Consider the following 14,965-nt stretch of genomic DNA (forward strand, 5'->3'; position numbering starts at 1 on the left):
GGAGGTTATGACAAACGTATGAACAGATCTATAGATCTTCTGTTAGCAGAGGTTCTTTATCGAGAAAGTCACTCACTCTGCCTCTCGGACTTGTAACACCTGAGTCAGCTTAGTCCAGGGGTTGTAGGCTGAATCGATGCTGTACAGACGCATGTGCATGGCCAGCACATGGAACAGCTGATCTGCAAAAAAAAAAAAGAGAAAAAAAACACCAAAACATATCATTGTCACGTTCCTGACAAGGTCTGACAGGAACAAACCCAGAACGTGTCTGTTTATCTCAGTGTCCATTGTCACGCTCCACCAGCAACCAGTGCTGATCAAATGATGGAAGCAGCTGACTAGAAACCGACTGCAGGCTAATGGTTTGGCTCAGATAAAAAGCAGGTCAGGCCAGATGGATACATGGTAGCGCTCGATAGCCTTGAGCAACTCTTTGGTCAGGTCACACCTGTTCATTGTGAAACTAATGGAACATGAGAAAAGACCCCCTGCGCACACACACAATCTCTTGTGTAAACACTAGCTTTTAATAGCAGGACATTTCACAGCCTCCATTGTCTTTGTCCAGAGCAAACCTGTTACAAGTACCAAGATCTATGACATTACAGCAAACCGCAGCATGGGCAAAAGGCAGGAAGTCGTTTTAGACGTCAATAAAAACATGTTCTTGCCTTTCTTATTAAAAAACAAACCAATGTATTCTTATTATGAACTCAATCCAAGTCCTATAAAAGCCAGAAATTAAAAGAGCAATAGATATAAATCCCATATGAACTGGCACCACTAAACTAACTCCTTTTCAATAAGCAACACTAATCCTATTTGATTTTGTTTTACAGGGAATTATGACGCTGTAATGCAGCGAAGTGCTTCAAATAATCAGCTCTGCAATTTGACTTTTGTGAACGGTCGATACCTGGAGCAACACTGCCCTCCACAGGTAAACAAAGACACGACACGAAGAAAGCAAACGTGTCCTTTGTTGCGTCCCATTTGCCCTCACTACGGCTAGGTTTGTTCGCCAAAGCCAATTAAAATAGCCCGTTTTGTAAAAAGTGAATGTTATAGATAGATTCCCATTGCCAGTATAGATGAGTTTGCCTTTCTATGTTTTTTTCCCCCGGTGCGTCACGTTCAACGTCACAAACGGACCTGGAAATAAGCGTTAGTAAACAGTTAAAATGTTACATGTTGTTGGAACGGTCTGGTGTCTTTAAGGAGCGCATATAACAGATGTTTCTTCTCACATCTAACGCTGTTAATGAAGGGGTCATTTCAACCAAACCAGAGGTGGTTATTGTTGGAACAGTGGAAGATCAAGATGGTTTCGATCAGTTTCATTTTGTCTGTCCAGTTTGAATGTAGTGTGTGTTATACGACGATCAACGAGGTAAAATTACTGCCATCTGGCCAGAGTCTGGTGGCTTTGAGGAGAGCATATTAATTGCTGTTAAATGTTGTGTGTGTTAATGAATTATAATCGTTGTCCAGATCCCTGTTGACTGTGAAACATTTTTATGAAACGTTGTAACAAGTCTGCTTTGACAAAGTTGCTACGAAGCAAACAATAAAGAGCGTTTCCTCCGCTAGTGAGGCAACTGTAGGACACTTGGACACAAAGAAAAGATAAGATAGTAAAGCAAAGCAGGGGGCATTTGTAGAGTAATTAGAGGTGTCCTCTGTGCCAGAGCGAATTAAGAGTCCTTCACTGTGAGTTCATTTAAACCTGTGCTTTCTAAATTGTCTTCCACGAGAGAGGCCTATCCTCTAGTTAATGTTTAAGAACTTATATCACCATCACACACTTTTTCCCTGAAAACAATGATAGAACAGGTATTTGACGACTGCATGGGTCCCCTCTGGGGCCTATGATCATACAGTGGTCTACGTGTAAAATCTTATCAACCACACACAAAATAAGGGGGTTAAATAATACAAATAAAAGCTGTCAACACTCACCAAGTACTGAGACCAACATGTTCAATATTCCCTTTAACTCCCCACACAGTCGCAGCCACAGAGTCCCCAAGATTAATTCAAATGTTTGCAGTTAAGTAAACCAAGGACGTGCTATTTGGAGGCTGACTCTCCAGAGTGGATTTAGGCCATTTCAAGGGAATTGCAGGCAGCTTGCCCCGTGGTCCATCGCATCCTCATCAGTGGAACTGAAACAGTGCCTTCTGGGAAACAGGCTGAGGAGCCCCATGAGCTCTCAGTTAGCACACGTCTGCCGTTTTCCCTTCAAACCCATTTGCCTAAGAAGAACGAACACTAATGTACTGCAACTGAGTCAATTTGGCCGGCAGCATGGCTACGTGGTTAATGTAGCTCAGAAATGGCAAGCCGCCAATGTGAAATCTCTTTTCAGCCACTCAAGGATGACAGGCCATTCCAGTGCAGCAGCCCCAACTCTGGCAGAATAATTAGACAAACACAAAATGGGGTGTAGTTTGTACAACAAACTTATTTCTGACGCGTTCATATCCACAAATATTGAATACGTCATCAATATAATACATTTTGGTAGTGGTTGGTGTTTGGCACATGCCCTTGTCAACTGTGACACAATCAACTAAAACAGCACTTGACCCATTTGTCTGCTTCATTTACACGGACTGCTGCCAACAGCTCACCTGGGACAGCACCTCTCGTTGCCTGCCGTTGCTAATCCACCATTTGTTTGTTTCTTTTTCTTTTAATGGTTCAGCGGTTACACAGAATAAAAAGTTTGAGCTCCAGTCAGACACGTTATTACACAGAGGCTCATGGGAAATAATGCAGCCGCCTGCAAGAACACGTCACTTTAAATCGCCAACCCAAACATCTCACATGGCACAGCATTAAAATACCATTTTAGTCAAACAGCAGTGAAAACACTGCAGATCCCCTGAAAACTAACAGAAAAGTTAAAACAGTCAAACATCTGCAGGAATTAAAAAAAAGGGACCATATAAGGTATTCCCCTTGAACTAACACATCAGACTTAACACATTGCATATTAGCAAACATAAGACTCAGAGGAGGTAATGTATTGTGGGATATGAAAGATGAAGAGGTTTATGAGTAGCTACTCACTGAGACACGAGCGTTTGGCGGATGCACTCGCCCCTCCAGAACACAAATTTCCTCCCCGGTGCACAAGTTCCAACTCCAGGTTGGTCCTGAGGAGACAGAGCCATGACTTGTGTTAGGACAACAGTTCATTAAGTGCATATGTGTAAAATACACACACACACACACACACACACACACACACACACACACACACACACACACACACACACACAAACCAACCCAACCATGATTGTCACGTACACCTCTAGAAGGTACACTATAGCTTAAAGCGATCATTTGCCGATCACTAACCCTCTGTCAAAAAGATTTCCACATGTTTGCAAGAAAGTTCTCATTATGTCGTACAGTTCATGATCAGTAAAGGTGGGGTTCAAACGCTAGCCCGCCTCAGCCATTAAAGCAGAGTGTGTGTGTGTGTGTGCGTGCGTGCGTGAGAGAGTGGATGGAGGTATTGCTATAAATGGCTGAGTGTCATCATATTCAGCGTTTGGTTACGTAGCCTGCCATTTTTACCAGTTTGATTAGGAAGATGAAAGATGCTGCCTCGTCGAGCCATTTGCCGCGCCTGTTTTGAAGCAGCAATTCCGTATCAACTAAATGACAGCTTTCCCCAGACTGATTTTACACAAGCTGAACCATTAGCATAAAAGCTGTTCCAACCACAGTTCATGCATAATCCCCAATGTGCATTTCCCATGCATATCCAAACACATTTCACTCCTGAATCTTAATTCCCCCAACACCAAAACAGTGAAAAAATAAACTAAAAGCTCTCACAAAGTACATAGATGGAGGAAGCCGATAGGTATTATTAAAATGAGACTGATCTGGGCCTGTTTTCATCTCGCCACCGGCCATTTTTTTTTTCTATGGGCCAGGGAGGCGGGGGGGCAAATCCTCGGGTTTCCTGGGAGAAAAAAAGCAATTTCACAAAGATAATGCAGCCACGGTGAAGCTCCATCTGGCTTTTGCTGATAAGAGTGCCCCTGTGACAAAGGAATTTTCCACTCCTCAGGCAATTTGCGCTGTTCATTGAACTTCAGAGTGCCAACAGGCTCCCAGACACACTTAGGGGATCTGTCTGTTCAGGGTGGAGGGCTGAGGGAACCACAGCGTTGGGTGGGCAAAAGGTCTTGATGGTTGTGCTCCTGGAAGGGCAGAGTTTTTGGATTTGGGAGGGGTGAGAAATAAGAGACCCCGAGGTGAACTGAAGGCCAGTCAGTTCTGTGATCTATGACTAGCTTGTTGAGAAGATACATATACCTGAGAAAGGACTGGAATTGGTTTTCAAGATCATGTTTCTGGCCTTTTCGGGACATCGCAGTTACATCATACAGCACGTGTCTTAGACCAATAGCTCACCCCAAGACGCTCCACAAAAATGTAACATAAAAGAGCTGTGTGAAGGACCACTTAAAAGATCAGCTGTCCATAATAAATAAATCCATACTCAAGTCAGACCTAATGAGCGAAGATAGAGCAAGAGTCAATACCATTTTACTGCGGCCTGTAACGACAAAGCTGCTAATGCTACTTCAGACGGGTGCTGTTCTTGCAACACTTCCAGGACCGACGCAGCAGCAAAATGACACGTATGAAGAAGAGACGACACCTTCACAGACCACTGAGCGAGTTTGAAATGCAAAGCGATCAATATATTTAGCGCGAGTGCTGTGCAACAACTGCCGTATTGAATTTCAGTTCAATGTCAAGGCACCTCTCTGGATTAATATGCTAACAAAGCAAGAATGTGACAATGAGAGAGGAGCCTACTGTCCTTTTGCTCGGCCAATCATTGTTATTCAAGGTGAGGAAGTGGCATTAAGAGAGAAGCCGAAGAGCAGACATTCGGCCCGCTGGTCTCAACAGTCAGATGTGTGTGAACCTGTGTGCGGTGGTGCACAAAGAGGACTGCAGACACACAGAGGTCAGTAGACACAAAGACTCGCTAAGAGACAACCCAATGTGACCAAGTCATTACGTTCTTTGATAAACTTCAGGTGCGTGGAATTAATCAGTCTCTATGTAACTGGATTTTAGGTTTTCTGTCAGATAGGATAACATGTTCTCTCTGCTTTTAACTCCCACTGATGGAGCCCCTCTGGGTTGTGTTCTCTCACCTCTGCTGTACGTTCTATACACCAATGATTGTGCATCTCATTCTGAATCTGACGTATAAATATACAGATGACACAACCAGTGGCAGGCATGATTAGGAACGGTGATGAATCAGGCTTCAGGGCTGAGGTGGGGGCCCTAGTGGAGTGGTGTCGGGGGAACAACCGGATTTTAAAAACATTCCTAAGACCAATGAAATAATCGACTTCTGGAGTGGGTTTGGGGGTTCTGACTCTCCTCACCATGGTTGCTCCCTCTTCAAATCCCTCCCCTCTGGAAGGAGATTCCAGAGTTTCAGTTGGAAGACAGCCTGAGGCTGTTCGATACTTTAACTCCGACACACAATTATATTTAGTAGTAGAACAAGCATCAGCCACCAAGTACTTTAACAGTAGATAGGTAGCAGTACAAAGAAACAAGCACTTAAAAACAAACATAGCCGCACAAAACACGTTAGGGTTATATCATGTCATCATAGTACGGGTTTCCCTATATTTTATTTACTTGTTTGTGTTTTTTAGAGATGCACTGAGGCAAATTCCTATCAGCTGGGTTGACGTGGCAATAAAGTACTGAATTGAATCGAAGTCATTGCTCATACGTACACATGCACAACCACTTCTGAGGTAGTATTTTGTCAGTATCCTAGAAAAAGGAAAGGGTTAGAGTAAAGGAGTCTACCGATTATGAAACTACGTTTTAATTGATGTTTTATGCAATATTCAGCCCATCCACACTGCACTGTGGGGCTGGCTCGAAGGACACCTTGTCACCTATAGATACTTACATGTACACAACGGAAATGAAAAGTTAAATTCATAACCCCACTTGAGTGATTACATGCCCATCACCACCTCCAAGAATAATACTCAGTGAAACTCTGTCCTCACCTTGCCACAGAGTACATGAAGAGGAAGTCATTGTCAGGGGAGCCGGGGTTCTTGCCATAGTCCATGTACTTCTTCTGGGTGGTATTCTTGATGTCTTTGATAACCAGCTCCATCTCTTTACTCAAGTTGGATTCTACCTAAAATACAGAAAAAATGAAAATAAAGTCAAAATCATTTCTTGAATACATTGAAACATTTATACTTACTGGCACAAGAAAATGCATTATGTAGGAAACCGACACTGAATTAGAGCTACTGTATGTCCGCAACCTTATCAAACACATCCAAAAGCAGGGAACGAGTCACAGATTATCTTTCCTTCCTTCCTTTCCTTGTTCTTTATCCCCTCCGTGGGGAGTTTGGGATATTCGATAAAATAAGCTTATAGCATCAAAATTGACCAACTATCTGCCTCACAAAAGACACTGCACAGTGTAATAAGGTAGCACTCAATCATGTATAGAACAGTCCTGTTTGGCATCAAAGGTCAACACACCCGACAATTTGAAATTGGCGGATTGTTTCTAGTAATTACAATCACAGTCTATGTTGCCACCAATTGGTAATGAGTTGACAGTACAGTTAAAATACGGGGTACTTATTGTAAAACTTACCGGGAAAGGACCAAGTTTCTCCTGAAGCTCTTCCACCTCCTTGACGAGCACTAACGTCTTCTTGTTTGTGGGTGAGTGCCAGGCACCGGCCTCTGTGCCCCGCCCGGGGCGGCAGGGAAGAACACTATTGGCAAACTGTCGACACAGCGGGCACGTAAACTCGCCCTTGTCGACAGAGAAACCCTGGAGGACCTGGTCATTCTGTAAAGACACGGGAAAGTTAAAAGTCACCGTCGCAATCTAAAGTAAAATTTTAACAGGAAACGCAGGACTGAACCATTTCTGTAAATGTGACACTAAATCTTTAGTCCACACAGCATTTACATTAGGAAAAAACTAAACCAGTGGATCGAGGTCTATCAGTTTGGTATATTCACTTGACTCATGACTTCAATAATGAATCAATTGTCATTGATCAATTTTCTGTCAAACAACTACTGTGATGAGAGGAGTAATCATTTCATAAGGTCAGGTTCTCTCTTACCCTCAGAGACTCCATGTATGACTTGTGGCAATCGATATGCAGAGTGTGTCCACAGGTCTGCACGTAGACGCCCCCGTCCCAACCTATCGACACAGACTGCAGACAAGAGCTCTGCAGAATTCACATAAGAAAAATCACGTCAATTAGAGCATGCAAATATGTCTTCGAACGTTCAACCTCGTGGACCTTTTGTTTATAATTGTGGTGCTGATAAATAACTAGATTTTTTTTTTTAAGTTTGAATTAACTAACTAAGATGAACACTCTGTTGATGAGGTATGTTCAAGCAAGCATCCTTTAACGGCCAATTAGACTTTTTATTACATCAAATCCAATTCAACTTGTGTCATCATTTTTGCTTTGGACTTGTATTGCAAGCTAATCAATACACAAGTTTGCCATGAGAAACAAATGAAAGCAGCTCGCTCAAAGCAATTTTCAATGAAACTTTTTAGTGATGACTTTTGTATTTTTTTTTTGCTGCCTACTGGTGTATGCATTTGTATTCTACCGTTTGTCACACACAATAATGTCTTTAAAGTGATGTTGCGCGTTAGTTGCCCTATAATGTAACTACCACCAGCATTTAAAAAATGCATTCTATAAAAAAGGACCTTCTGACATCCTTCAGTCTCTTAAAGGGACGTCAGCTGATGCACACATTGCTGACTTGCAGTTTAAACTTATTGTCAAGAAATCCGAAAATCCAGGATGAAAGACTGTTATAAGAGCTGCTTAAGCCGTTATTTAACGCACACAAATTTACATCTTCAATAGTGCTCTAAGTGCTTTCAGCCCATTCCTCTCCTGCATAGAGCGGACAATATTTTCTGAGACACGTACATCTTTGAAGAAGCGCTGCATGAGCGTGAGCCGGACATCGTGAGCCACTCCACACGTGTCCGCAGCGTAGATGTGCTCTTCGTCACTAGTTGGTAGCTTCTTTGCCTCTTTGCTTTGGCAGCGGTGTCCGAGCACTGAAAGCCAATCACAGAGGTCAGTTATGAATTATGATGAGATGATGATAAATCTGTCTAAGTTATTCAGTATATATTTAAAAAAGGTCAAGGATTGGGATTGTCATTACACGATGGATTATTTATTTATTGATCATTTAGGTGACAGCGTCATACTTCATTGTTGTCATCCTGCTCACCAACCCAAACCCAGTCTAGCGAGATACTGCCGCCTACCAATCATCTCGGGATCACTAAATGTAAAGTTGGTGTTAGAACGGCTGCTAACAAACCTTTGTGTGTCTATTAGCTCGTTAGCAGAGCAGCTGTAGTGACAAGAGTTCTGTGCATGTGTTTCTGGTACAACCGTGTTTAAAAGCACATGACATCATCATGTCACCACCCAAATGTGAAGGGTTGCCCAAAAGACTTTGGATTGGTTCTGATATGCAGGTTTTTTAACTATAGTTGTTTCCACACAGTTTTAGCGATGCTACCAGGGAGATCGTCTTCAGTCTCTAGTTGAGCGAAGCATTTAGAGACTGACAGTCTAACCAAAACCCAAAAGATATTCAATTAACAATGACAAATCCTCACAAAGCAGCAGCTGTGAAAACTGAAAAGCTGGATCCAGTGAATGTCTGGGATTTTTATATGTTGATAAATAACTTGATGAACAATGAATTGATCATCAATAAAAGAAGGGCGGTTCATTTACCTTCCATCAGTCGACTTATTGTTCCTGCCCTGCAGTATGCTTTACTGTTACCTTTCAGTAGCCTGCCTTTCAGTGTGAACAATGACTGATAAATTAGACACAATCTGGCATTCAGCAACCATGAAATCTAAATAAATGGTGATGGTGTCTGGTCACCGAAAAGGACAATGTAATCGTATACTACTATGGACCCATTGTTGGTCACTGGTGGCAGAATTTATGAGTTTTAGGTCTTCTGAACTGTTTTACAAGGTGACTAATTACTAATCAGACATACGAGTGATCCTCTGTCCACATGAATGGAAAAGAGTGAACCTTCTATAATGATGGGCTCCATGTACAAGTGAGCAGGGGGTCAGCGTGAATGATAAATGAGCCAATCAAAACAACAGTTAACCCACCTATAAAAAAAAATAAAAAAAAGATATCCTCATCAAAGGTGCCGCCATTAAGAGTTTTGGTTTAAAAGGCAAGATTGCAAACAGATTTAAAATGGTGACGGGTGGTTTAAGTCTGTGTAGGTTATTAATTTCACCATCTGAGAATGAAAGGGGAGGATGCTGGGAGATGCTGTACCTGAGGATGCTTGGAGGAGAACTACCAGGCCGGTGGGTCTATCCTCGGTGGACGGTCCGCTTTGGCCACAGATCACGCAGTCGTACAGAACCTCAGACTCCATCACTTCGGACCCTCCCAGGTCCATGGCTGCCTCAGTGTCAGGGGATTCTAGCACACACACACACAAGTACAAATCTTAAGGTCGCAAAAGCTTCTCCTCACAAATGTTCAAAGGTTATAACGTGAAAATGGGATACACTGCAACAGCTAAATTTAATTATTACTAAATCATGGGAAAACTATTTTATGGGGAACCTGAGAAGTTATTCAATGATCTGTACGCATTAAAGCATCCAACTGTGTGAAAAACACTCGAGAGGTAATGTGGTCTGAAAGGCCACATACCAGGCCAACGCCACATTCAGTTACACAACACTGCTCCTTTCTAATTTACAATTCTAAGAAACCACTTCCGACTCTGATATTTTGGTGTGTTTAATGATTCCTGTGGGTGGTTTCGTCACTACAGGCAGTCAAGGGAAGAAGAATTAAGTACGTTATATCTATCAACACTGGGAACAGACGTAACTTCACTCTTGGCCACCCCTATCTGCATGATTGGCACAGCACTAGGAATTAAACATGTGAAATCACTTTTAAATGTTAAGAACCGTGTTCAATCTGAGGAGTAAATGTTGGGGACAAATGTCAAGCTGTGTCGGAAATTGATTTATTGCTTTCTGGAAGAATATGTTCTCAAGAGAGGTCACTGTGTTCCTGGGGAAATGAAAGATGCATTAGATGTCAACAACACCATAGCTTTAGCCCCGGGACATCCCAGTAAACGGAGTCACCCCCCCAACACGAAAGGTAAGGCCACAAGGACACACTAACTGTTGGTGTGCTGCTGTGTTATGCTTCCTACAGTATACATTTGTGAACTCTCTTAAAAAGGTATTGTATGCTAATAGAGTCATTTGTCTTCTTGAAGAACGTTGCTTAGGTTAAGGATGACCGTCTCCTCGCAGATTGGTTTGGGATAACTTGTTCAGGTTTAGACAGATCCATCTTTGGCCTCCACCCCAATACAACACAGGTGAGTGGAATTTGGTGTGCGTCTGAAATATGATATTTAAAAATGTAACTGCAACAGCTCTTTCTAGTTAGCGCGTCCACGTTACTCTGGGGACTACTTCAGTCGAAAGCGGGTGCAATTAAGACTCTTCTCAGTGAGCTCTGTTGATTATTCTGAGTGACAGGGACACTATTTCGGGAAAGACATTCATTTCTATAAGTACAACATAAGAAGATCCATTCACCTCCATTTTATTGGGAAGGAAATATTCAATTTCAACAAAAGAAAATGGTGAATAAAACTAAAACTAATTAATGACTGGGGCAATGTTTTTAGGAATTTGATTGATTTGATTACCTTTATAGTTTTATAATAAATATAAACTAATAATTATACATATCCAATATTACATTTTATAATTTTTATTATATAATGATATAGAATTTGAGTTGTCTGATAACTTTTATAATTGAAAGGTGCTCATGAAATAGTTATGGCAATAGCTGGCTGGAATGTTTATGACAACACAGATCTATAATTAATGTTTGATATTGTTATTAATTATGCATTCTGGCTTCAATTCACCACCTGTGTCGACAGTTTACAGTCCCCAGACTGCTGTAGCATGGGTCAGAGGTTCCATAAAGGTGCACACATACTCCCGTCAGGTTGTTTTGTACCTATGCAACGTATATAAATGAGACCCAGAGAAGTTATGCTAAGATTAACATTAGAACAGAAGTTCCTAATATCCTAAATATAATTTAAAGTTTTTTTTTTAATCTGCAAACATCTTACATTCCTTTGATTTAATCGTCATCTTCCCATTTAAATCTTACTTCGGTACACGAAGCAAAGCCAGCAGCGAGTTTGAAGTAAAGCAAGGAAAGTTACGGCTCAGCAGGAAGTGTGCAGAGGAGGTCATAATACAGTCCGGCCGGAATGGTCCGTGTGATCACAGCAGCCATTATTCATTCACTAACAATGATGTGTCATGGTGGGCCCTCGGAGTCCAGCCCACTATTAGCGCTTTGATCCTATGTGCCCTCAGCCAACGGCCACCCAACACTCCCAAAGGAGCGCTCGGCTTTCATTTTCTCCTAACAGGCCTGCAGAGACTCGGCCCACTGTCACCTTGCCCCAATGAAAACGTATAGCAATGTTTATTTCAGCCAACTGCACTGTTCTTCTAAAGCTACAGTAGCAAGATGTCCTTCAAACTAAAAAGTGTCACGGTGTGTTTTATGCGTTATAAGGTCCTGTACACCTCACAACCAAACCAGGACGATAAGCACATTCTATCATAGAGGTTGTTGCAGCTGTACTCGGTCCTGAAGGCATCAATATCCAGAACAGGATATGTGCAAACTGCAGATTAGAAGGTAGTTTGCGTAACTATACAAAGGAGGAGGTCTGCAGTTAATAAAACACCGCCCAGAGAAATTAGTTCATTCCACTAGAACTAAACTAATAAAATAAAAATGAATCATATGCATGTTTTAAAACTCACCGGATTAGACAAGTTTAGGTGTCCTTGTTAAGCACCTTCACCACACACCTCACCTTATTTATGCTCGTGTTAACGAGCATAAATAATGACGGGTTAGTAACTAAAAAAAATACATTCACAATTCTTGGCTCGCCTGAACAGCATTAAGCTAGAGACAGTAGAGTGAATACTGCGCTTTGATTTACAACTAGTTACTGTGAGTATGCCAAGTAAAGACTGTGGGAGCACATGTGCTGCTGCTTTCCTGCTCTGCAGAGCATCCTGCCATGATGGGGTCCTCTTTACAACCTGAATATTTGCAGTGACTGATGAGTTGGTAGTTTAAAGCTCTAAGACCACAAAACTGAGGCAACAAGTCTCTTTCTTACCAACATCCATGGCTGTTTCCATGAAACTCTTCTGTCTGGAGGCAAATTCAGCAAGCAGCTTCTGTTGTCTCTCTCTTGCTCTCTGACGTCTGAAAGAAGAATATGCAGTATTCAACTCGAGTCTAAAGCCAACTGAATACTAATTTACATACAAGGCGCAAAAACAAAGTATAGGGTCATACAAAAAATAATCCCTTTAAATCAACACTTAAGACACACTGGAGGTGTCGCTGTACCTGCAGAGAACTTTCACATCCTTTAAATTCTCCTGGTGATATTCTTTTAAAAAAGGACTTTAATCATTTCCCCCACAGCATGTGCAACAGATGCTTCCATGTAGCGGGGGATACCTTTAAATACACACAGCAGGTGTCCGGTTTTTAACAAGGCCGTGTTGCAGAAGTTGGAAAGGTTGATTATTGAACTAATACGGCGGGTTGAGCCCCGCTCCGCAGGCTTCCAGGGTGAGAGCGGACTGTAAATGAAGTCCCTAATAAGAAGACATAAACAAATGCTGACAGGAACGTCACAGCTCAATAATCTTCACTGATGGCTTCAGGGGCGCCAGCAGCCTGCGTGAGGAATGGGCGGCGGCGGCGGCGGCTTCTCGCTGCCACTGACTGCACGGCTGCCTGATGGTTGCCTTGGAAACAGCAATTTACCTTTTGTCTGTAGGCTGAAGCCGCCCCCCAAAAAGCAGACAATTATGAAATGGTTATAGGCCATTCCATCATCGTTAGAGGAGGTAAATGGGAGAGACGGACTAGTGGGTGAATGTGGAGAGGAGAGTCAGAAACAAATAAAGATCTTTTGACGTCTTCCTAAATACATTTAAATTCAGTAAATTTGGCTTAAAAAGAAGTATAATCATTGCTGCTGCTTCGGCCACTCGTTGCTGGTAATATGAAGAATATTTGTTTCTCATCCACGGCGAAGAAATAATGAGCGATATTAATTTGCAGCATTGGAGCTGTGTGAATGCGTTATTCAACAAAGAAACACTGTTCGCGATTATGTTACCTCTCTTCCTTATCCATGGTTTTCTTGTCAGCGGGACTGTTCTTCTTCGGTGGCACAGGAGGACACACCTTTCCGCAAATGTCCTGGATGCTCCGCTTGATCTGGCAGCTGCGCGCGGCCGCCTTGGTGAGGATGCGCTCGATGGCCGTGATGCCGTCTCCGTGAGTGTGGCGGCTCGTGTCCATGTCGTCCAGCCACGATGGGGACAGGGAGTTTTGCTTGGACGACAACTTCTGGTGGAGCTTGATGAGGAGGGACAGCATGCTCTCCCGGATCTCCAGGATCTCCGTCACCAGCTGCGGGGGTGTGCCCGGTGGGACCCAGCGCGTCGAGGAGCTCTTGGGCCTCACAACCTGGGTGGCTTCGGTGTTGCTGCGGTTGATGATCTCCTGGAACTTCCTCCTCCGCTCCGCTACGAGGCTGAACACCTGAGCTTCACGCAGGTTCTAGGAAACGCACAGAACAGCAGAGACGTTTGTGTGTGTGTGTGAGAAACGCCTTACAACATCATGAGAACGGCAGTGTTAATGCCATGCCCTATGATTAACGCTATACGGACACACTGTAAAACACATGTGGCACATAGATAGATGATGTCCCACGCAAACAGAATTCATCACAGCACATAACGTTGCAAGTATCAATCCGACATCATATCAGCAAAACATGCAGACAGATAAAAAGAGAAAACTCTTGTGACCAGCATCTCTTTATTCCACCTGCATCTGGGTGCCGCGTCTTTGAGCACAATCTCCTAAAATGACATCCCGGATGGACTTTGATGGATCGGAGGGCTGATTCATTACCATAGTCAGACGAGCACAATACACTTAAAATGAAATGCTCATTATAGGATTTTAGCTGACCACAAATAACTTTGCTGATAGCAACCAGAACATCCGTATTCCTGCAGAAAACTCAAATCACCGTGATGGGCACACACAAGCCTTCTGGAGGACAGCCATGACCTGACCTGACAGAAAGGACCTGAGCCGCACTGTTCAATGGAATTATATAATACAGCCCAGTCAAGGAAACATCAATCATACTGCCATGCGGTTAAAAAGTGGTTACCCAAACCTGCATCTCACATGTAATTAGTTTCAGCAGTCAGGAGGGAGGGAAACTGCTGAAGCGCAGCATTTTACACACACACACACCTTAACACACCTCAACACACCAAGGCAGACTTCCTTTGGAAAGCACAAAACAAAGTGCAAAGAAATTCTTTCATAATTCCGATTAAAAAAAAAAAAGTAGACAAACACAGCTGCAGGTGGCATCGAAGCCGTCAGCCCATTTATAGGAATGGATAGCTACCTCTCTCCAATTCCCTGAAAGACGTCTGGAGTTCTGTAGAGCAAGTGCAGCAAAACGAACAACAACAATAGGATGGATATGAAAGAGGAACATGAAGGGACCAAACAAACAACTAAAGATGATACATAAACCATATGAATGGCAGAGCGAGCTCAAAGAAAATGTGACAAAACAAGTTTTTGTTGATGTAATGTAAGAACATGGAGCATGAAAAAGTAAGGGGAGCACCAAGGTAACTAGGGTTTATCCCATAGGG

At 42.7% G+C, this 14,965-nt stretch overlaps 1 protein-coding gene across 2 annotated transcripts in view; it reads right to left on the reverse strand.

Moving 5' to 3' along the window:
- ubr3 (ubiquitin protein ligase E3 component n-recognin 3) overlaps positions 1-14,965 on the reverse strand; it is a gene marked incomplete at its 5' end in the record, with an annotated part of 32,902 nt that overhangs the window by 8,844 nt on the left and 9,093 nt on the right. The window contains 10 exons of one of the 2 annotated variants that reach the window (XM_079169902.1): positions 77-182; positions 3,079-3,164; positions 6,087-6,223; positions 6,701-6,901; positions 7,185-7,295; positions 8,028-8,161; positions 9,435-9,584; positions 12,370-12,458; positions 13,390-13,835; positions 14,710-14,742. In XM_079169902.1, coding sequence (XP_079026028.1) covers positions 77-182; positions 3,079-3,164; positions 6,087-6,223; positions 6,701-6,901; positions 7,185-7,295; positions 8,028-8,161; positions 9,435-9,584; positions 12,370-12,458; positions 13,390-13,835; positions 14,710-14,742 — 1,493 coding nt within the window. The remainder of the gene's footprint in view (positions 1-76; positions 183-3,078; positions 3,165-6,086; positions 6,224-6,700; positions 6,902-7,184; positions 7,296-8,027; positions 8,162-9,434; positions 9,585-12,369; positions 12,459-13,389; positions 13,836-14,709; positions 14,743-14,965) is intronic. The other variant, XM_079169903.1, reaches the window with a different exon arrangement.

Source organism: Pholis gunnellus, assembly GCF_910591455.1.
Source record: "Pholis gunnellus genome assembly, chromosome: 12".
NCBI classification, from domain to species: Eukaryota; Metazoa; Chordata; class Actinopteri; order Perciformes; family Pholidae; genus Pholis; species Pholis gunnellus.